Raw genomic sequence first — 25,148 nt, forward strand, 5'->3', positions numbered from 1 at the left:
AGTTTTGATAGAAAATAATTAGAATCTTATTTATAAAGTATGGGAAATGATCCACAGGACAAAATATTTGGAGATTTGACCAAAAGACCATATTAGTAAAGGGCAAAAATTAAGACTTTTTTTTTCACAAGCTTATTAATCATCTTGGGATCTGCGGAGGGAAGCTCAGCTGGTGACACTCAAAAATACCAAGTGTTTTCCCTAGCATCTGTTATTAGGTAGGTGCAAAAGTAAGTACAGTTTTTATAATTACTTTTGTACCAACCTAATAGTAAATAAATGTATATAAGGAAAGCAAGGGTCCTTCCTCCCTCACTCATCCTAAAACTATAGGGTTCCTCATGAGGGAGATCCCATGAAAGAGAACAGCTTGTGGCCTGAAATGGAATCCATTTATTGGTAGAAACAAGCAGAAAGAGGCTCTCAAATAACTTTTACCTTCTGAAAATGTCTGCTTATTTGAAAAAAAAAAAAAAAGACTTGAGGTATGTCCAGGCTCTGGAGTAAAAGTAATCATTTATCTCTGCCCCAACCCAAGTTCCCAGTTCTCCAGTTCCACCTCAAGCTTCCAGGTAGAAAGGGCCCTAACTCACAGGTGTTCATGTTAATCTTTCAGATCCTTAGCTCTGCTGGGAAGGCAGAGAGGGAATCCAGCAGTTACAAGGGGCCCACTGTGTGCCGGGCACAGTACAATGAACTCACACCTCTTATCCCTTTCAATTATCACCAGGCCTTCTTTGACAGGCATTTTAAAGCCCTCTTATAAAGCTGATTAGACCGAGGCTGAAAGAGACCACAGAATTCCCTAGCTCCAAGTGACCTGACCTGTGACAATATCCCGACCCCTTCAGCCTCTGACAGCAGTGGCTCTAGGGGACAGGTTGAGCATCTGCTCCCTGCACATCCAGTTCCCCACCAGTACAGGCAGCATGGGTTCCGGCAGCCAGCAGAAGCCCTCAGAGAGGAAGGTTCAGCTGCCACTAGTTGGAACGCAGACAGATGTGCAGGGACATAGTAAGGGCTGAAGGAATTAGTATGTATGAGCTTCTGACAGCATGTGGGAAATATGGGAGAAGGGCAAGTGCAAAGGCCAAGGAAGGAAACAAGCAATATCTCCTGTGGAGTCTGCTGGCAAGAGCTGAGCTCTGAAATCAAGGGTTTGGGTTCTGATGTCAGATGATCTGGGTATAAATGCCAGCTCCGTGACATGCTGGCTGTTGACGTGGAGTCAAATTATTGCACTCTCTCAGTTTCCTCAACTGGACAATAGGGCTAATAATAGTAAAGACCCTCAGAGATTTATTTTGAGGATAAAACAAAATAAAGCCTTTAAGGCCCTTAACACAAAACCTGACACATTTCACATACTTAATAAATGATAGCCGTTTGCATTATCATGGAAAGGACAGGGTGGCTAGAATGTAACGTATAAGGAGGAGGGAAGAAGGACATGAGGTTGAAGAGACAGCAGGGGCCAGATCCTGCAAGGGCCTGAAGACCATGCGAAAGGGCCTGGGTTTTCTCTCAGGTGCACTGGAAGCCACTGCAGAGTTCAAGCTGAGGAGTGACCCGACATGATCATTCTAGAATGTCATTCTCCAAAAACATGAAACGCCTTTTCTATGTCTCTATCTCCAGTATGAAATCTGCTGCTGGCATAGAGGGAAGGTGCTATTTAGCACTAATTAGCAGACTCCGGAGGTTGATGAAAGGAAAGAAGCATTGGTCTGAATCATCCAAAGATGGCACAGACTTGGCTATAGAATGATCTGTTTCATTTTCCTTTGGCAGACTTAACTCCCTAATTATGATTGTTCTGGCTAACATTCAAATGAGTTTGCATTTTCCAAGGAGATGCCAAGAGAGGCAGCCCCAACCCCACCAGGAGGCGTAAGGAAGCAAGCCTGGAAGGAAATGTTTGCTGTGGAGGCCCCCATGGGAATGACTTATCCAGGCTTATGAGTTATATCCAAAAGGGAAAAGAAAATATCTGGTTCTAAGAAAATGCATACTAGATATGAATCTGAAAACACACATACACACACACACACACACACATACACACACACACACAAAGAAAGGGCCTGGTGGTTCTGAACCCAAAACAGAAGGTTTCTGTGGCAGGGCCCCAGCTGAGAATGGACACCCAGCTCGGGATCAGGATAATTTCCAAAAAAAGGGAATGTGGAACAGTGCTCGCTCATGGTATTCAGATCTTTAATTGTTTTCAGCTTTATTGAGCTATAATTGACAAATAATAATTGTATATATTCAAAGCATACGACGTGATATTTTGATATATGTATTTCTTGTGAAAAGATTGCCACAAGCAAGCTAATTTACATATCCATCACTTCACATAGTTACCTTTGGGGGAGGGGTGAGAATGCTTAAGATCTACGCTCTTTGCAAATTTCAAGTATACAATACATTACTAATTATACTCACTCTCTGTACATTAGGTTTTCAGAATTTATTCATCTTATAAGTTTGTACACTTTGACCAACACCTCCCCATTTTCCCCAACCCCACAGCTCCTGGCAATCAACTTTCTAATCTCTGCTTTGATGAGTTCAACTTTTTTAGATTTCATATCTATGTATGTAAGATCATGCAGTAGTTGTCTTTCTGTGTCTGGCTTATTTAGCTTAGTGTAATGTCCTCTAGGTTCATCCATGTTGTTACAAATAGTAGAATTTCCTTTTCTTTTTTTGAAGTGGAACAATATTTAATTGTATATCTATGTTTATCACATTGTCTTTATTCATTCATCCATTGACAGGGTGTTTCCATATCTTGGCTATTGTGAATAATGCCACAGTGAATTTGGTGGTACGGATATCTCTTTTGACATATTGATTTCATTTCCTTTGGATATGGACTCAGAAGTGAGATTGCTGGATCATATGGTAGTTACATTTTTAATTTCTTTAGGAAGCTCTATGCTATTTTTCATAAGGGCTATACCAATTTACATTCCCACCAACAATGTACAAGGGTTCCCTTTTCTCCACAACTTCGCCAACATTTATTATCTCTTGTCTATTTGATAATAGCCATTCTAACAGATGTGTGATGACACCTCATTATAGTCCTGAATGGTATTTCCCTCATAATTAGTGCTGTTAATATATCTGTTGGATACTTGTAGCTTTCTTTAGGACAATGTCTATTCAGGTCTTTTGCCTGCTTTTTAGTTGGGTTATTTGTCTTTTTGCTATTTAGTTGTATGAGTTCTTCATATATTTTTGATGTTAACCTCTTATTTGATATATGGTTTGCAAATATTTTAACCTCTTATTTGATATATGGTTTGCAAATATTGTCTCTCATTTCAAGGTTGTCTTTTCATTTTGTTTATTATTTCCTTTGCTGTGCAAAAACATTAGTTTTTTTTTTTTTGTAATCCCATTTGTTTATTTTTCCTTTTTTTTTTTTTTAACCTGTGCTTTAGGTGTCATATACTAAAAAACCATTGCTGAGAAGGCCAAAGTTGAGGATCTTATTTCCCTATGTTTGATGGTTTCAGGTTTTATGTTTAAATCCTTAATTCATTTTGAATTGGTTTTTGTGTATGATATAAGGATCCAATTTCATTTGTTTTTGCATGTGGATATCCAATTTTTCCAATACCATTTATTGAACAGAGTACCTTTTCCCTCTGGTGTATTGTTGGAGTCTTTGTCAAAAATTAGTTGATCCTATATGCATCAGTTTATTTCTAGGCTTTCTATTCTATTCCATTGGTCTGTTTTTATGCCAGTTTTATACTGTTTTGATTATTACAGTTTTGTAATATAATTTGAAATCAGGAAGTGTGATGCCTCTAGCTTTCTTCTTCTTGCTCAAGATTGATTTACCTGTCTAGGGTCTTCTGTCTTTTCATGAAAAACTTGGGATTTTTTTTCTATTTCTGTGAAAAATGTCATTGGAATTTTGATAAAGATCGTATTGAACCTCTAGATTGCTTTGGGTAATATAAACATTTTGACAATATTGATTCTTCATAAGTATGAACTATCTTTCCATTTGTGTCTTTAATTTCTTTCATCAATATTTTATAGATGTCCATTTCCCAAAAGATGTCCATTACAAAGGACACATGGTAATTTTTAATTTCCATTTTTGAAATGTCTTGAATGATCTCTAAACTCAAATTTGGAAGACTATTATAAGTCAATAATTTGAAGCAGTAATAAAAGAAAACCACACAAAATAGCCGTTATCCAATCCCTTTAAATTTAAGTCCACTCCATCACCAAGGGTTAAGAACAAGAACTCTGTCATTAAAAGGTTTCACAATTGATGATCCTAGGGGCTTTGCATCCACATGAAGTCACATCATGCTACAGGAAGAGATAAAATAAAAAACGAGGATATTTAATATTGGGAAAAAGGGTCAAACTATCAAGAAGACATGATAATCATAAATAGGAATGTGCCTATAAACAGAGCCCCAAAATATATGAAGCAAAACCTCACAGAACTAAAAGGAAAAACAGACAAATCTACAACCATAGTTGAAGACTATCAAACTCTACTCTCAGTAACTGATAGAATAAGACACACACACACACACAAAAAGCAAGGACCAAAAATCTCTGAACATCATCATCTTAAGTAATTGACACATGGAATGCAACACTCAACAGATGCAGAATAAATTTTCAGGTGTGCATAGAACATCCCCCAAGATAAACTATACATTGAGCAATAAAACAAATCTCAATAAATTTCAAGAGACTAAAATTTCATATATCATGTTTTCTATTCACAATAAAACTAAATTAAAAATTTATAATCTTAAGTAGAGAAGCGTTAAATATTTGGAAAGTAAACAATCAACTCCTAAATAGCCCACAGATAAAGGAACTCACAAGGGAATGTAGAAAATACTTGAACATCATAATAACACCACGAGAGGCCTCACATTGTGGGGAAAATAGACTTCACTAAAATAATCCAGCCATTCACTAAGCAAATGACAATAATAAGCTTTAGAATGCAAGGTGAATAGTACTGAGAATTGCTCTATTACCTAAATTCACTGGTCTCCAACAACAACAACAAAAATGAGACATGCAAAGAAACAGGAAAGTCCGATCATACACCGGGAGAAAAAGGAGGCAACAGAAATTGCCTGTGAGGGCCCCCAGATGTCAGATTTAACAAAGACTTCAAAGTAGCCATTACAATTCTATTTAGAGAACTAAAGGAAAGCATGCCTAAGGAAGGGATGGAAGGGATGATGACAATGTCTCATCAAATTAAGAATATCAATAAAGAAACAAATTATAAAAGAGAACCAAATAAAAATTCTGGAATTGAGAAGTACAGTAACCAAAGGGAAAAACTTACTAGAGGGCCTCAGCAGTAGATTGGAAACAAAGAAGAAAGGATCAGCAAATTTAAGATCGTTTGATAGCGATTTTGGAATCCCATAAATAGAAGGAAATAAAGAATGAAGAGAAATAAACAGTCTCACAGAAATATGGGACACATTTAAGCATACCAGTGTAGATGTAATGGAAGTACCTGAAGAAGTGATAAGGGACGAAGAGGAACAGAAAAAAATATGCAAAGGAATAATGGCTGAAAACATCCTAAATTTGATGATAAACATTAATGTACACATCCAAGGAGCTCAATGAACTCCAAGTCGATAAATACAAAAAGATCCACATACAGATAAGTCATAATAAAAATGAGGAATGCCAAAGAAGGAAAAAATATTTAAAGCAACAAGAGAAAAAATGATCTGTCACTTACAAGGGACCATAATAAGATAAACAGCTCACTTCCCAACAGCAATAACTCCAGAAGAAAACAGAACAATATACTCAAAGAAAAAAAAAGTTAATCAAGACAAAATCATTGTTCAAATCTGCAGGCAAAATAAAGATGTTCCCAGAGAAAAAAAACTAAAGTTGAAAGAATTCATTGCTAGCAGACCCACCTTACAAAAAATGCTAAAGTCTTTAGACCAAAAACAAGTGATCCCAGATAGCAATTTGAAATCGTACACAAAAAACAAAGAACACCAATAAAGTTGATTGTGTAATTATAAAAGACAGTATAAATGCATCTTTCTTCTCCTTTCTTAACTGATTTAAAAAGCAGTAATAAAGAATGATACCTATGTAATTGCATTGTTGTTCCTACAACATATGGAAAGATAATATATTTGCTAATAGCAGCACAAAAGAAGTGGGTGGGAGCAAAGCCGGATTGGACCAAGGAAATGAAACCAGATGGTAACTCAAATCCACAGGAGCAAATGAAAAGAATCAAATATGTTAAGAAAGTAAATACAACAAATTCTAGGAATATATATATTTGCTCTCCTTTTTTCTCTCAGCTTCTTTAAAAGACATACAATTATATAAATAATAATTGTAACAATGTATTATTGGGTTTGTAATATATAAAGATACAATATGTACAGTAATAGCATCAAGATAGGGAGGAGGTAAGAGAGCTATATAGGAAAAATACGACCTTGGGTTAGGAAATTGTTTCTTAGATATTATGACGAAAGCACAGATAACAAAGGGGAAAATAGATAAATTTGACTCCATCAAAATTTAAAGCTTTTTGCTGTAAACAATACTACCATGAGAGTAAAAATACAACTCACAGAATGGGAGAAGATATTTGCAAATCATATGTTTGAGAATGGTGTTGTATCTACAATATGTAAAACTACACTTAAACTTCAATAATAAAAACACACATAACCAGATTTAAAAATGCACAAAGGATTTGCATAGAAAATTCTACAGATAAGATAAACAAATGGCCAATAAGCACATGAAAACGTCTTCAACTTCATTAGTCATTAGGGGAACATAAATCAAAATCATAATTACCATTTCATACCCATTAGCATGGCTATAATAAAAAAGATGGAATATAACAAATGATGGCAAGGATGTGGAAATATTAGATGTCGGTCTGTTGGTCAGAATATAAAATGGGCAGTTGTAATGGAACAGGTTGGCAGTTCCTCAAATTTATACCCAGAGTTACCGTATGTCCATCAATTCCATTCTTAGTTATTATTACCTTCAATAGCAAAATCCACAATTACTTTTGCATCCACCTAATATGTACTCAAGAGAAAACATATATCCACACAAAAACTTGTATACTATTTTTATAGCAGCATTATTCATAATAGCCAAAAGCTGGAAACAACCCAAATGTCCATCAAATCACTTAGATTCATGGATAAATAAAATGTGATCTGTATCCACATAATAAAAGATTATTGAGCAATAAAAAATAAAGTACTAATACATGCTACATCAATGAATCTTGAAAACACTATGCCAAATGAAAGAAATCAGTCACAAAGGACTATATATTGTATTATTTCATTTATATGAAATGTCCAGAATAGGCAAATTATAGACACAGAAAGTAAATTAAGGTTTGCTTAGGTCTGGGGATAGACAAGGTGGGAACAGGTGGAGGGAGAGAGCTAATAGATTCAGGTTTTATTTTATAAGAGACAAAAATATTGTAAAATTAGATTGTGGTGATTGTGCAAATGCTGTGACTGTACAATAAACAATATACTAAAAACATATACCATAAACCATTTTAAATGGGTGAATTGAATCATATGTAAAATTTATTTCAAATTAATATAATTAAATAAAGATCTTGCCTGATGTCAAGATCTAATATAATGCTATACTAATCAATATAGTATGGTTCCATATGTTCATTGCAGCACTATTCACAATAGCAAAGACTTGGAACCAGCCCAAATGCCCATCAATGATAGACTGGATAAACAAAATGTGGTACATATACACTATGGAATACTATGCAGCCATAAAAAAGGATGAGTTCCTGTCCTTTGCAGGTACATGGGTGAAGCTGGAAACCATCATTCTTAAGTAAACTAACATAGGAACAGAAAACCAAACACTGCATGTTCTCATTCATAAGTGGGAGTTGAACAATGAGAACACATGGACACAGGGAGCGAAACATCACACACTGGGGCCTGTTGGGGGTGTAGGGGTTAGGGGAAGGATGGCATTGGAGAAATATCTAATGTAGATGATGGGTTGATGGGTACAGCAAACCACCATGGCACGTGTATATCTACGCAACAAGCCTGCACATTCTGCACATGTATCCCAGAACTTAAAAGTATAATGAAATATATATACATATATATATACACACACATATGTGTGTGTGTGTGTGTGTGTAGTGTGGTTCTTGCATAAGGATAGGAACACAGATTAATGAATAGTATGCAGAGTGCAGAAGAAGACCCACATTTATAGTCTATTAATTTTTGCAAAGGCACCAAAGTAATTTGATAGTGAAAGGAAAGTCATCTCAACAAATGGTGCTGAATACATGAATACTGATATGAAAAAATATGAACTTCAAACTCTACCCCATACTATAAACAAAAATTAGAGAAAAGCCTAAATATAAAAGCCAAAGCCATAAAGTTTTAAAGAAAACATATGAAGACAGATTTATAACTTGAAGGCAGGAAAAGGTTTCTTAGGACACAGAGCACAATAGCCATAAAAGAAGAAAATAGTAAATTAGATTTAATCAAAATTAAAAGCTGCTGCTCATCAAAAGACATCATTAAGAAAATGACAGGCTGCCAGGCGCGGTGGCTCACACCTGTAATCCCAGCACTTTGGGAGGTCGAGGTGGGCGGATCACGAGGTCAAGAGATCCAGACTATCTATCCTGGCCAACACGGTGAAACGCTATATCTACTAAATATACAAAAATTAGCTGGGTGTGGTGGCACGTGCCTGTAGTCCCAGCTACTTGGGAGGCTGAGGCAGGAGAATAGCTTGAACCTGGAAGGTGGAGGCTGCAGTGAGCCGGAGGCTGCAGTGAGCTGAGATCGCGCCACTGCACTCCAGTCTGGCAACAGAGCGAGATTCCATCTCATAAAAAAAAGAAAAAAGAAAGAAAAGAAAATGACAGGCATGCTATCAATAGAAGAAAATAGGCATGAACAATTATCTGACAGAAGGCTTGCAAACAGAATATGGAGAAACTCCACCAATTAATATAGTAAGATAAGTGAACAGCCTGTATACAAATGACAAGGTGCACAGCATCATTAGTCATCAGGGAAATGCAAATTACAACTACAGAGATGCCACTATACACCCACCAAAATGACTAAACTTGAAAAGAGTGATGACACCAAATGTCGGTCAAGATATGGAGAACTAGAATTTTCACAGATGGCCCATGGGAATGCCAACGGACACAAGCATTTAGTAAAAAGGCTGGATGGTTTCTTCCAATGTTAAACACAGACCTCATTTTTAACCAAGCAACGCCATTCATACTTAGCCAAGATAAGTGACAACATACGTCCACTAAAATAATTGTACATAAATGTTCAGAGCAGCTTTATTCACAACTGAACAAACTAGAACAACCCAAATGTTTAGCAAAGATAAGATGAATAAAGAACGTGCGTGATACTCATTATAGTGAAATACATTTCAACAATAAAAAAGAATACAGTATTGATACTTAACATGGATGGATTTCAAGACATACTGAGCCAAAGCTGTCAAGACACAAAAGAGCACATACTATATGATTCCATTTCTATGAAGTTCTACAATACGCAAAACTAATCTAAAGTTTAAAAAAGGAAAAAAAAAACCCTGAACAGTGGCTGCCTCACGGGGATGAAGATCGACTAGAAATGGACAAAAGAGAGATTTCAGTGTTATGGAAATATTCTGCATTGTGATAGGAATATAGGTTACACAGTGTGTCCATCTGTAAAAACTGAATGGTTATGATTTATGCATTTTGATGTTAATTTTAGCTTAAAATGCTAAAATAACTTTAAGAATCATCATCATTGAATGGTGGTGAGAAATGGGTAGAGAAGGACAGGATACAAGAAGGGCAGAATGCTGTACCTGGGGGAGATGAGGATTCACTAGACATTGCTGTCTTTTATAGTCTGAAATGTTGTACAATAAAAAGCTGAAAGAAAGAGGCATTGGGTTTTTGTTTGTTTGAGACAGGTCTTGCTCTGTTGCCCAGGCTGGAATGCAGAGGTGCAATCATAGCTCACTTCAGTCTCAAACTTACAGGTTCATGCGATCTTCCACCTCGGAATAGGTAGGATTACAGGTGTGTGCCACAATCCCTGGCTTCTTTTTAAAACATTTTTTTGTTTCTTTTATTACTTTTTGTTTTATCTTTTTTACAAACCCTTGTGTTAAGGGCTGACTTTCAACAGATCTCAGCAAAGAAGTTACTCTGCTGCATACAAAAAGATATTTTCTAGAGACCTGGTCTCACTATGTTGCCAAGGCTGGTCTTGAACTCCTGGTCTAAAGTGGTCCTCCTGCCTCAGCATCCCAAAGCAATGAGATTACAGACATGAGCCATGATTTCTGGCTTTGCATTGGGTTTTAATTATAACCTTTAATCTGACTCTGATCTTTTTTTTCCTAGAAATCAAATAGTGAGCTATTTCTTTGAGAAAGAGTATTTTGAATTAATTACACAGTATCCATTGCTAAAAATATTCTACTTATTCAAACCAGGAATTTGGAGAGTGGATGAATTTAACACAGTGATCAATTTCTTTCATATATTTGCCTAATTACCCTAGAACAGGCTTCCTCAGCCTGGACACTATTCACATTTGAGGCCAGATAATTCTTTGCCACAGGGGCTGTCCTGTACACTGCAGGATATTCAGCAGCATCCTTGACCTCTGTGCTCAAGATGCCAATAGCACCCCCTATTACACATGCACACGCACACGCACACTTGTGACAATCAAAAATGTCTCCAGACGTTGCTAAATGTCCCCTGGGGATGCAAAACTGCCCTGTGGAGAACCACTGCCCTAGAACATGCGTTCTCGTATGTCCCCTGAGGAGATGAAAATTGGTTCCTGGAGAGATCTTAAAATCTTAGATATTACAATTATTTAGGGAAAAAGATCATTAGGAAATTTTAAAAAATGAGGGGCTGTTGCCTAGTACGCTGATGTCCCTTAACATGACTGTGAACCTAAAAGCTTGTATTTTTAAGACATAAAACAGGTATATATCTGTGGCATTAACATTTTATGGTGGGAATTATTAAAAAAAAAAAAATCTAAAAAGCCTCCATGGGGAGGAGGGAGTGATAAACAAAACAAAACAAAAAAACCAAATTGAGAAACATTGCCCTCCAAAGAGGCCTGTCTGATTCGGTTTAAACAGCCATTCCCTCCAGGGGTTTGGCATGCCCAAAGCAAGCCTCCCAGGATCTAGGAGGAGTCTTCCTTTATTTGGCAAAACAACTGTGGTTGCTTCCCAGAACCTCTGCAATTGTCTTGGAAGCTTGAGATATAGGGTTATAAAAATTCAGGGAGAAAACCATGAGGGGATCTTGCCAAGTTCGCTGACATCCCTTGACATATTAGTGAACCTGGAACTTTCATTTTTAAGTAAAAAGAGAAACCACACAAGTTGGGGTGACCTCAGACACACGGCCACCAATGTGTGCTGTTGGAACAAATGACCTAAGCAGTCCATGCCATTTTATGTAATTCTTAAAAGAAAAGAGAGTGGCATTTTTCAAATTTCCCATCTACCAGCAAAACCCCTTGACAGCAATTTAATTCCATTAAATGATGCAAAACAAACAAATCTTGCAATTTCCCCTACTCTCCTGTTTCCTCTTTCTTCACACAAAGGCCTGCCTAACCACTCTAAGAAACAGCTGGTTTATATTAAATATTCATGCTCGATGGCATTAAAACTGGCATAGCTGCTATCATGTGATAATTTCTCAATTCATAGTTAAAACTTACTTAGACTCTTTCAGCAAAAGCAAACTCCCAGACACGCAGCCGGTAAAAGACCATATAGTCTGTATGCTCCACCCTTAAGGACTCTGCTATCAGTAGTAATAACATTGAGGCAAAGCAAGAACTCTCTTAAAAATGATTCCTCTACAATGAATGCATTAGAGCATCATGATGGTATTTGTGACTTTAAAATGATGGGTAAAGAAAGGAAGAACAGTGTGATAGGTAACCTCGTGTCAACTTAGCTAGACTATGGTGGCCAGTTGTTTAGTCAAACAAACACCAGCCTAGATGTTGCTGTGAAGGTATTTTTAGCAGTGAAGAATGTTTGCAGTCAATTGACTTTAAGTAAGCAATTATGGAGGGTATGATTTATTACCCTTTATAATGTGAGGGACCTTATCCAATCAGTTGAAGGCCTTAAGAGTAAAGATTGAGGTTTCCCAGATAAGAAGGAATTCTACCTCAAGACTGCAGTGTAGAAATCCTACCTGAGCTCCAGCCTGCTGATCTGCATATTTGGGGGGTCAACAATGTAACATCAATTCTTACCTGAATTTCCAGTCTGCCACCCTGCCATATAGATTGTGCCAGCCACCACAATTTCATGAACCGATTCCCTAAAATAAATCAATCGATTGATAGATTGCTAAGATAGAGAGATGACTGATGATTGATTGATAGGTATTACAGATAGGTAGACAGATAGACAGACATCCTACCAGTTCTGTTTCTCCAGAGAGCGCTAATACAAACAGGAACACACATTCCATCTAGGAGCACGTGAACACTACACCACTCTATGAAGATGGGAAGCAGGTGGCAAAGTAGATACTGACTTGCAGAGCTGAAGGCAGCTCAGTCTACACACCTGCAGAGGGTGGTGCTGATGAGAGGCAGCCCATTCACCAGGCAGGGCCCTGCAAAGGCCCTGGTGGCTTTGAAACTAGAGGCACCAGGTACTGCAGAAGGCAGGGGGTGAACTATGGGGCTAGAAATAGGCAAATAGGTAGAAAGTGCCGATAAAGAGAAGTTAAACGCTCCAGGTTTCCATCCCTCCTTCAGAGCCAGGAAACCATCCCCTTTCCAACTCTTGAGGAAGACAGAAGTTTTAACTATCTGAGGCTCTGGTTTTGGAAACACAGATGAGTAGAGGGCATGGCTGAACAAACAGATGGAAAATAGGGAGATGATGTGAAAGAGTAAGAACTGACCTGTGCGTGCCTGCACCCTTCGGCACAGCTTCCAGAATGCCAGGTTCACATACAAGAGGCAGGAGTATGAAGAGCCTCCTCTAGGGAATCAAACAGCCTCAAAGTAAAGGCCAGATGCTGACACTGGAGGCCAACCAATGAAAACCCAGCTCACTCCACTCACCCTCAGTGAAGCCCAGTTAACAAGCCCTGCCCAATTAGCTTTATGATTCAACCTTAAATAACAACACACAGCAAAGGCACCAGATATTTAAGGAAAGCTAGATACAAAAACACACAAATAAAGGGAAGGCAGGGCACAGGTGAAACCTGCAAACAAAGCTGGGTAAGAGATGACGTACCCACGAAAAGACAAAAACAGGATGTTAACAATTTTTCTAATCAGAGTTCAAGAAAGAGCTCTTGGAAATTAAAAACACAAAAATCATAATAAAAGTTCTGTAGAAGCTTTAGTAGATGAAAATTTTAAAGTCTCCCTGACGGATGAATAAAAAAGACAAAGAGACAGTAGGAAAGAAGAGATAATAAAAAGATCAGTCCAGGAGACTCAACATCTGCCTAATACAATTCCAGGGAGAAGAAACAGGGAATACAAAGGTGAGGTACATGCAGTTCCAGATTAAAAAGACCTACAGAGTGAGCAGAACGATAAATACAAAAAACAAATCCCGGTAAGGTACATCATTGTGGACTTCAGATAGTAAGACACAGAGAAAGAACCGTAAAAGTTTCCAGAGAAAGAAAAACAAAGCAAAGGCAAGGAACGCAGTCGGACTTCTCAAGCACAGTGTGAACTGGAATCCTGCATGGAAATGATTTTCCTCCTAGAATTCTACACGCAGCTAAAGAATAGAATTAAGACATTTCATAACTAAACATCTCAAAACATGTAACTTGTATGTACTCATTTATGGGAAACTATAAGATAAAGGGCTTTTCCTCCCTGGAGGCTTTCTGTGTCCCCTGATTGGAATTCTCAGCTCCCCAATCCCAGAGTGTGGTGTTCAACAACTTAATGTTTGACTTCATCCTGGAGGAAAACATGGGCCATGTCTGATCACCCTTGTACTCTCCGCAAGGGCTCAGCCTGGTACATACCTAATGGAAAGAACTCAAGAAGCACCTGTTGAATCTTCATCAGCCAGGAATACCTTTTAGACTTTCTCTGTCATTTAAAAAATGTATTCCACAAGCAACCACTGCCCCTTTTTATACTGTAATAGAGTTTAACATGTTTAAAATTGAAACATGTGCACAATTTGAGTGCACTGGTCTTGCTTTAGTAAAGCTTTTTAATACTATCTGTTTGGAGCATGGGCGACTGCAAGGTTAGTACATTTTCTCTGTAAAGGGCCAGATAATACATATTTTCAGTTTTGTGGGCCATGTTTCTCTTCTGCGACTCCTCAGCATGGCCATTGTAAAGTGAAAGAGGCCACAGACAACATGGAAATGAACAGGCATCTCTGTGTTCCCGTAAAACTCTACCTATGAAAGCCAGCAGCCACTGGACTTGGTCCACATGCTGTCATTCGCTGACACCTGGATGAGAGTAACGCTTTATTTATTCCCACCATCTTCACAGGAAAGAAGTTTCTTAATACCTTGACATAGCATTAATAATTTGTTGCTTCTATTTTTCTCTCTTAAATCTATCCTTTCTCTGGAAGTTGAATCAATAGTCAATCAAAAATCGAGATTATGCTCTGAGAGACAAATTCTCTTTTCAGAATATCCCTGCTTTAAGAACTATGGGAAGGTACATTGCCTTTCTCCACTTTAAAGCCTAAGCTTCTTTTAGGTTGGATGAAAATCACTTGCTCTTTGAAATTGTGGTCTCTGCTTTTCCAATCAAGGGTGGCTTAGGCTGCCTTACAGAGCAAGCCCCATAAGAATGCTGCCATGGGGAACTGCTGTTTGCTGAGAGTTTGACACATAAGCCCTTCAGACAAGCGTTGTTTGGCTGCTTATGGTAGATTAAGAACAAGATCCTTTGTTTCCAAAAGAAATCAATGTTTGTTCTTAAGTTCAAAGAAAACCAACTGTTCTAAGGACAACATGAGGACACGGACTCCATTCCAGCCGCCAATTATCTGCAAACACAGCAGAAGCAAAACCCACGTCTACCTAGCATGGAGAATTAGTCTTAGGAGATCCCTCAGTCCAGAACTCCCCTGCCCAGTCACTCAAGTCCAGCCTACAAAATTGATTTCTTAAGGAAAAAAAAAGAGTATTTATATCAAAATGGGAATCCACTTGGTCACCCCCTCTGAGATGCAGTCACATCAACTACTAGGCTTCCTATTAGCTACGAAGAAATCCAGAAAACAGCACTGGTGGATTTTTTAAGTGGATATGGCACTCCCTCCAAGCCAAACACTAACCTGTCATTTAAAAAAAAAAGAGAAAATAAATGAAAATACCACCATCAAAGCCTAGAGGCTGGGTAGAATTCCATGTCTGCCAAGGAGTAAAAATGTGTAACATTTTAAGTAGCATCATAAGCAAAGGATCTAATTGCCTCTGCCAAAAAGCTGGTCTAGCACCGATCAGATGTCAGCCACGCATTTGACAAGGCAGCCGAAAGCCAGCCATGTCAGAAAATGCTTCCTGGTGGTTGGAAGGGAGGATGTGCATCTAAAATCAACATTTTTGTGGGGCCCAGCTTCTAATCTCCGAGGTCCAGTAGGCTGACAGCTTGAGAGATTCACATGACAGCTATTTTGTTCCCAAGTTCAAATGCAACAGTAGACAGTAAATTGTGCTACAGTCCCCCACCAACCATTCTAAAAGCCAATATTAAGGTTTTTCTTAGAGTTTCACTTCTTGGGTGCTTTTACTTTCTGAAGCCTCTTAAGATTCAGCACCAAGTCTTTGGGAGGACAGAAAGTGACAGGAGGGAGAAGGGAGGAATGAAAAAAGGAAGAGAAGGAAAGGAGAAGAGAACAAAGGAAGAAAAAAGCTAACAGAACTTCAGTGACTCTCCCAGGAGACAGATGGAGAGCAGATGGGAGCTGATCCCAGGTGAATACTATTCCAGGTACCTCTAAACAATGCCAGCATGGGACTCCCTGGAAACAAGGAGACAGTAACTCAATACAGCAGGAATTCCTCCAGCTGGTAACTACAAGTCCTCCAAAACAGGTGATCACTTAAAATGGGACTTCATAGAGAAAAAAACATATTTAGGGAGGAAGCAACTCCAAATGGGTGTTCTGCCTTAAGTCACAGGAATGGCTGGAGCCTATAAGAACCCTGAGTCTTTTTTTTTTTTTTTTTTTTTTTGAGATGGAGTCTCACTCTGTTGCCAGGCTGGAGTGCACTGGCACGATCTTGGGTCAACCTCTGACCCCCTGGTTCAAGCTGTTCTCCTGCCTCAGCCTCCTGAGTAGCTGGGATTACAGGCATGCGCACCAAGCCCAGCTAATTTGTGTGTGTGTGTTTTTAGTAGAGATGGGTTTCACCATGTTGGCCAGGGTGGTCTTGATTTCCTGACCTCGTGATCTGCCTGCCTTGGCTTCCCAAAGTGCTGGGATTACAGGCATGAGCCACTGCACCTGGCTGAGCCTTTCTTTTATAAGGACACCTGCCACTGGGCTTAGGGCTCACCCTAAATCCAGAATGATCTCATCTCGAGATCTGAACTTAATTGCATGTGCCAAAATCCTTTTCCTTTTCCTTTTTCTTTTTTGGCATGTAAATCAGTGTTCATTCTTTCAAATAAAAATATACATAGCGAAAGGATTACGACAGTCAAACAAGTTACCATATCCATCTCATCACATGGTTTATTTTTTTTGTGATGACAGCACCTGAAATCTACTCTCTTAGCAAATTTCCAGTCTACAGGGTTGTATTATTATCAAACAAGACCCTTTTTTTCAAATAAGGTTACACTCACATGTTCCAGGGACTGGGACTTAAACGTATCTTTTTGGAGGCAACTACTCAACTCACCACAGTTTCCAACAAACTAGAGAAGAAAATTAGTTATTTACTTAAACATGGACTGTAAATGCTTTGTTGTATTTGATCATTGAAAGTCCCAAGACAGCAGGAATTCCTCCGACTGGTACCTACAGATATTCCTGTCAGAGCTGGTGTCCTTAGACAAGTTACCAAGCCTGCTTGATCCTCAGTGCCCTTATGTGTGAAACTGAGACAATCCCCCACCTGGCAGGTTGTTGTGCAAGTTGACAGTGATTCATTTAGAGTGTCTGCCCCCAGCTAATGTGTGGTTGACAGGCCCTAGTCTTCAACGGCTTTGAGCAACATGTCCAACAGCCACTCCTCAGAAAACAGCATTCAGTTATTTCTTGATTCAGCCATTAGCAGGATGTGTCTTGGGTATTTAGGGAAAAAAAGAGGCTAAAATAGCAGGCTTGCTAAAGGTAAATAATAATCAGACTTGTGGGAGAATTAGGGACTTGGCATCATGAGAAGAGTCTGTCATATTCAAGATGGTCACTTGTGACCATAGTTCTCCAATTATCCCAGGAATCATCAACTTAAATACACCATCTCTCACTACCTGGGCACTCCCCAGGACACGAGCTGCATCTTATTTATCCTTGCATCCCCTATGCCTGGTACAGTGCCTGGCACCTGAGTCATGCAATATGAACTGAGGAATGGATGATGACATGAGCCATTACGCTCAGGAAACTTCAGCTCTGATAATCAATAATCATGTAGATAACTACCGTTTATTGAAAGTCACAATACTAAGTGCTTTACATATACTGCATGGATTAAATAAGATAATTTATGTTACCATTTTGGCAGAGCTGCTGCTCCAGAAATGGGAGGGACCATCACCACTTATTTTAATCCTCATTCCAACCCATAAAGGAGGCATTCTTATTCCCACGTTACAGCACGAACTGAGGTATGGGGAGGTGAAGTCCCCCAGCTAATACCTGGCAGAGGCAGGGTTTGTTAGACTTCAAAGACCTGTGTCCTTTTCAGCTACATTGCACTGCTTCTGATTCACAGTATTAAGTCTTCGTTTTAAGGCGTTCACACATCTATAGTCAGACTATAAACTGGAGGTAAGGGGAGATGTATATGTATATGCATGTACATATGTATGTATATGTATATATGTATACATATGTGCTATATATTTGTGTACACACATGCGCAACACCTCAATTGAAGAAATAAACTAGAGGGAACAATGACCTAAACAATGGAGGGTCCCAGGGAGCATGGAGAATTCCCTTGTCGTGAATCGTACTGTGCAGGGATAAAGCATCACATGTTACGCTCTGCCAAGCTCATGAAAGCAATACATACAATGTTTTATAAGCTCCAGAGCCTCATCCCAGGCTTATTACTTCCTGTTGAATAATCTTGTTTCTAAGCCAAATGCCGTACAGTGAAGAAAAATGAACCACGCTTGACATTCACATACCAGTGCTTTGCTCTGCACCTAAATTCCCAAAGACAGTGAGCAGGAAACATGACTGGGGGCATTAAGAGCATTCCAGTCATGAACTTACAGGAGGAATGGATGCTGGGGAAACTTTTGCGGCCCTCGGACACCAGATCGGGGTCACCTGTGCAGTGCATTTCCGAGTTCATCACTCCATCTGGAAAGCAGCGGTAAAAGAAATCGGGGCGAGGTCTACAAAAGACACCATGGACATTTTCAATATAAAATGTTGCCATCACAAATGACCCCAAGCAGATCCCCCCAACTCCCCACTGCCCCTAGCTCCTTCCTCAGCCCCCTTGGCCGTCAACACTGGAGCTCCCCACAGAATATTCTAGACACAGCCATTTGAGGAAAAGCTCAGGCTTTGGTGTCAGAAAAATCTGAGTTGGCGCTCCCACGTACCACTTACTCGCTTTATGACCTTGGGAAGGTCACTTGGTCTCCCCCAGCTTCAGTTTCCACATCTGTAGAAGGGGGAAATCAATACTGACCCAAAGCTGAGGTCCTGAGGATAAAGTGACATGACTTACAGGAGGCACCTAAGCCGTGTCCTCTGGCCCAACCTCCTTGTTTGACAGGTGTGAAAAGGAAGGCTTCATGCCACCCGTAGACTAAAAGTTACTTCCTGTCTTGATCTACCGCTCTATTGTTGGATATTGGCATGGATTGCTCAAATGCCAATCCACAGGTCTCATCCTGAAGAGAATGATAAATAAGTAATCCTATTTATCTACCGCTCTACTGCTTGATCTATTTCAGAGGCTGCCTCTGGGATCCAAGACTCCAGGTGCCTCATGTCCATATATCCTGAATTTGGGTGGCCACTTGCCCTTCCTGAAATGGCAGGCCTCACCTGGCCTTACTGAGAGACCTTAAACATTCAGCTCCATGATGCAGAAGACACAGTGCCCCAGGTTGGCCTCTCTGGTCTAGGACATGGGAAAGACACCTCTACATAGGGGTGGCCCTGGGCCTAAAGTCGAGCCTCCTGCAGCAATCACAGCTGAAGGAAGTCCTGAGTGCTTACTGGGCTTCAGACACAGTGCTAAGGTCCACACTCCCATTATGCCATATAATCCTTAGGAGAACCCTAAGGATTTTCACAGGTGCAAAAATGAAGGCTCTTCATTGTTCAAGGTCACACACATCCAGTAAGTGGCAAAGACGAGCTCTGAACACCAGTGCCTGGATCTTTGTGCCAACATACTTCACCGCATGCTTTACTGCCTCACTCGAATGAGGGTCCTTACATAGGTAGGTGATGGTCTATCACCTCACATTCATACTCAACTAATATTCGCCGAGCACCTACCATGGGTGAAGCTTAGCAAATGTTAGAAACACAGCGCTTGCTTTCTGAGCACTCCAAGTCACAGTCCTGATCACTGGTCCTTCAGTTCTGCAACTCAGGTAGGGCCTAAGCAGTCTACCAGAACAGCTGGGGTTCTGTCTCTCCAGTACTCAGCCAGCATTTCTCCAAGTATGGACGTCCACCTAATGCACCAGAACCTCAGAGGGCCGAGGCCTGAGAGTGAGCACTGGTCAGGGCACTGTGGTAGCTCTAAGCACACAAAGTTAAGGGAACACAGCAGCAACAGGCCATGTACTGCCTGATTTTTATCTATCTCCTGCCCCCTCAGTTCCTGGCCTGCATCCAGTAGATGAAATAAATACTAACGTTCTGAGAGGGGATCTAGTGTGTCCCAGGCCAACAGCCAGCTAGAGTTAGTTAGGTCTTGTATTCAGATGTTTTGACCGCTCACGTCTGCAGAGACCAGCTCTTCACCAGAGCAGTCAGAAGAGAAGGAAAGATAAATGGAAAACAGAAATCATTTCTCAAGGGCAGTAAGAGAAATGTGCCATACGCCCAGGCTCAGATGCCAATCCATATGTCTCATCATGAAGAGAATGATAGGTAAGAAATCCTACTTATTTATTAGAGACCAAAACTGACAAGTGAGAGGGTGTCAGGGGAGGCCTTGGGCTGGCAGTAGAAGGAACTGGAAACGCCAGCAGTGAGCTCTGTCCTACAAAAAAGTATGATCAGTGGGCATTTCCTTGCCAGTGATCTCCTGCTTTCTAAAATAGTGAGTTCATAATTCAAAGGAAAGATCTGTGCTAAGGATGGAAAGCTCAGAAGGACGATTTAAGGAAGAGCTAGATAAGCTCAAATCCATCCCATCCAGTGTCTGCTGGCCCAGCTTCCTATACAGATGACCTTCATAGTCTAAGTCACCATTTCATTCTTCTTGGAACTTACCTTCCCACTATTAATTTAATAGTGTTTGTGCAGACTCCATTCAAAGCAAGAGCCAAGGACACCGCTACAAAACAAAACCAACAGACAGAAAAATAGCAAGCTGGCTCTCAAATCAAAATCATCATCATCATTATCATCATTATCACTGTTACATTATAATACTATTTAATGACCATAGAAATAGGCATGAATACTTTGAAAACAGAGATACGTTTGGGTTGCTAGAGCAAAATATAATTACGCCAGGACTTTGGAGAATGACTCATAAAATTCTAGGCCCCTGTGTCATGAAATTTATCTCTCCTCCTTGACTGAAATTTTCACAATCACAGAGGAGCTCATCCATCATTTTCTGGCCTGATATGAACAGATTTAATACCACAGCATGTAGAATTTCTTTTACTGGTAGCAAGAAACATAACTTTTTTTATTTCCTCCTGGCAACCTTCTCAGACATAATTCTAATCAGAGCAGCTGCTGGAATCCTACTGCAGAAAAGGACATTCCCACTCGGCAATTATCTCACTATTGACCCATCACTGGCCGACAGCTGTCCATTTGTTATCAAACAAATCACTGTTTCTGCGAAGGTGCAGAGTCCAAAAGCCTCACTGGGTTTGGAGTCCAAAAGCCTCATTGGGTTTGGAGTCCAAAAGCCTCACTGAGTTTGGAGAAGGTCTGCCCAGGCAGTGCTTTTTGCCATCTAAAATAGCAAGAACTTCTGGGATACATTATTTGACCATACAGAGCACAGGGACTTTCTCCAAACAGTTTGGGAAGACTTTGCCAGATGCAGCACAGATTGTCCCGAAGGCGGCAGGTAACATGAGTCACAGAGCTTTCACTGCAAAGATCTTGCACCTCTCTCCTGTGGTTTATTGAGAATGCACAAAAGGCAGAGTCATCACCATCAATGTGATAGAAGGTCAAATGCTTCACAGAAGCAATAAAAACCTATTGATGCCCCATTCCACTGCTTTGTTGAATAATAAAGCATGTGAGCTACCATTTCCCTTCGGCAAATATTAACTGTTCAATACTAGCTGAGATTTATATAAGAATGTAGCAGTGAATGGGGGCATTTTCGGGAATGAGCTGCCTAGGGCAATTCACGGCCATCGAGAGAGACAAATATGTTGTTCTATGAGCAGAAAGTACTGTGGAATGGCCAATACCACTAAGAGCACGAGCCACAGAGATGGGAACACAACCCACCTGTTTTTAACAAGTCATCTGAAGCAGAGAGAATGGGAGGGACACATTCAAATGAACATCTTTGTCAAAGGGAAACAAATCACCTATGTGTGAGATGGGGGCAACTGGCCATATCCGAGTGTGGCAGAAAGGAGGGACAGGCCACAGACTTGGAGGGCAGAGCGTGAATCAGCAGCACAGCACTGCCATTAAAACATGGAGCATGAAATGGTGGTGCAGAAATTGGAACTGAATATGAGGGAACTTGGAAAGATCCACTGACTGCATTCTGAACACATAGACCCTTCCTTCCTCAAATGCCAGCTCCCCTTCTCTCTGGCAAGCTCAGAGCACTGTGGAGAGGCCTCTCTCCAAGAGGGGAGAAAAAATTCCCTAGAATATCTTTGCCATATTCAAACCCTGATAATTAACAGGTTGTGAGATTGCCAGGAAATTACTGTGGTCTTTTCTCTGTTAGGGCTGGCCTGCCAGGCTCACTGCTGTGTTTTCCCAGTGGGGCTGGACTCATTCTCATCCTGGTCCTAGCATGGCCTCCCTGGAAACAAGCATCCCTGGCCAATTCCCTATCGCCCCACGTAAATCTTGGTGAACTTCATACACAGCCACATGGATCACTTCCCCAGCCTCTGAGCCTGGTGGGCTTATCATAGCACAGAGCCGTTCTTTAAAAAGTCTGAAGTAGCTAAGCTGGAAAATGTATGGATGTGTTATAACCACCAACAATTGGCAACTTTCCTGTCTGATCCAAACACCTGAAGGAAACAGAAAGGTAGGAAGCTGGTGATGATATTTAACACGGTCATTTCAGCATTATAGCAGGAACCTAAACTGTTTAATATTTTTATCGGAATAGCACAACCCTCTGGGGATCAATGCAGGAGCCCCTCACTGATACCAGAGAGAAAGCTGTGCTGGGATCAGACCCATGAAAGGCTGGACAAAAAGGAAAATAAATGGCCCCCATCAGGAATGCTTATTCATTAACAATAACCCAGTGGGTCTCGTTCATAAACGCTGTTCTGTTTTTACAGCATCCCACAGCACTGTGGGTTTGAGAGAAGAGTCAAAAAGACAAACCATACTGTGTCTGATAAAAAAAATTTCAAAACAACGTGTCCCGTGAGTTGGCTTGTAAGCAGCCTGTACTCAGGACACTACTGGTTATAAGCATTCCAGGGGATTAGAGGGCTTTTGTTGTTACTTTCATTGTTGTAGGAAATCAGTACTATTGTGCTTTTATAACAGGGTTCCTATATTATACAGACCTGACTGTTTTGTAGCCTGAATTCTTAAAAGCCCAATGCTGCATGGGGCAAACCTCACTCCTCTCAACCAATGCCAGATGCACAAACATGGCCACTGTTTACCTGGAGATGAGGGCAGCACTTGGGATCCAGGTTTGGAAGCCTGGGTTAAAGTCTGCTGAAGACATCTGAGTAAAGAAGAGCACTCCTGGTTGATAGAGTCCTGAATTTCAGACAACACTGGAAAATGTACACCCACTTTCCTGTCCTTGGCTTTTAAAGATCACCCGCCTCCACCCCCTACTTCCAAGGCTTCCTAAAAGTAGCAATTAAAAAAAAAAAAAAAAAAAACCTTTACACACAATGGGAGGCTGTTCATCATTTTTATAGGGCAGGCTGTCATTTATTTAGGCAAACAGAACATCCAATAATTCCACCTTCTCTGTTAACATATAGCAGACAGAGTATGATGTTCAATTTTGAAATGTCACCCTAAGGGAGATTTAGCTCAGAACGAAAAGTCTGGAGAAGGCAACTGTGAGCTACTCACTGCTGTGACAGCAGCCCCACTCCAAAAGCCAGCCGTCAGTGACAGCCACAACCACAAAAGACAGTTCTTACCCACAGTCACTTATCTTGAGACTCCATGCCAGAGGAGCCACTAGAATAAAGCATGAACTAAAGGGATTTCCAAGTGAACTGAGAGGGCTCCCAACAGCACTTTTTGGAGACTATGGTGATATCCATGCAAACACTGCCTGGCCACTCAAACCATGTGTGAAGGGACACCTACCTGCATCCTTGGAGAATGTGACCTTTTCCCACCTCAGCTGAGGAGACTGAAACCTGTGACCAAAAGTCCAAGCCATACAAGGGCAGCCTGCGGTACACACCTGACCTGAGGGAGGGCATCGACAACCTGGTCAGGGACTCACGACTTTTGTGGCCAGGCTGGAGAAATGAGCTGACTCTGTCTAGGAAGTACAGAGACTCTGTCTAGGAAGTCTGGACCAAGTAACACAGTGAAGCTTGGTGGGTGGGCATCGAAGTTGAACAGGCAGACAGATTGTGGGCAGAAGCCACCACCACTGCAAGCCCAAGCCTCACATAAACTAGATACACGGGGCAGCAGAAACAAAGTTGAGGCAGGGGAATCAGGCTGGGAGTGTCAGGAGAAGAGGGAAGGCATACTGCAGTGGTCATGAGCCAAGAGGGAGGTCTCCCCTTCTGATGGCCCAGTTCCCCATTCCAGTCCCTGTGAGGTGCCTCTGAACTTTTCCCCCTTTTTCTTGGATGTCTGTGAGATTGCTTATCAGAGCCCTGTAATTAAACCCCTAATTTATTTGAGCTAATTTGAGAGAGATTCTGTTCCTTTCACCTAGATAGGGCCTAACAGAAGCCTGTTATATAGGAAGCATTCTCTGTGCTGCTTTGGAGCAGGAGCTGCTTGTTGTCCCACACTCCCTAGATGCAGCTCTCACACTCACTCCCTTACCATGAAAAAGGGAGGACCATATTTTGCTACATTTTCATTTCCTCAAAGCCCAATAATTAACAAACACACCCTTAAGTGAAGGCTCTCATTTTCCAGACTTACTATGCCATTGAATGGTAAGTACATATAATACACCAAAAACAAGATTTGGGCTGAGGATTTGGGTAACTTTTAGGTGACGTGTCAAAAAAAGAAAAAATCAACCTGATTTGGTTTTTCTCATGGTCAAAAAGCTGAAAACCTGGCTATAGGTTAGTTTATTTTGTTTGCTAAACAAGCCAAGTAGTTTTGGCTATCTCTCGGTGCTGTCATTTACTCAGGATTTGATTAACATGAAGACCAGAAAAACACATTTAATCCTGAAATGTCAAACTCTTGTCCCCTGCAGACATGGCTTAGCTTGGGAAGAATTTATAACAATGATGTTATAATCAATGACA

At 40.4% G+C, this 25,148-nt stretch overlaps 1 protein-coding gene across 5 annotated transcripts in view; it reads right to left on the reverse strand.

The window, feature by feature from the left end:
* The window catches only part of PLPP4 (phospholipid phosphatase 4), a 136,206-nt gene that overhangs the window by 49,421 nt on the left and 61,637 nt on the right, over positions 1 to 25,148 (reverse strand). Inside the window, exons 4-5 of one of the 5 annotated variants that reach the window (XM_023224388.1) lie at positions 20,755 to 20,818; positions 18,559 to 18,683 (exon numbers count right to left, since the gene is read on the reverse strand). The exons of 3 other annotated variants lie outside the window; for them this stretch is intronic. In XM_023224388.1, coding sequence (XP_023080156.1) covers positions 18,559 to 18,683; positions 20,755 to 20,818 — 189 coding nt within the window. The remainder of the gene's footprint in view (positions 1 to 18,558; positions 18,684 to 20,754; positions 20,819 to 25,148) is intronic. One more of the 5 variants, XM_023224390.1, reaches the window with a different exon arrangement.

The sequence above is a fragment of the Piliocolobus tephrosceles genome, chromosome 9 (assembly GCF_002776525.5).
Source record: "Piliocolobus tephrosceles isolate RC106 chromosome 9, ASM277652v3, whole genome shotgun sequence".
Taxonomy (NCBI): domain Eukaryota; kingdom Metazoa; phylum Chordata; class Mammalia; order Primates; family Cercopithecidae; genus Piliocolobus; species Piliocolobus tephrosceles.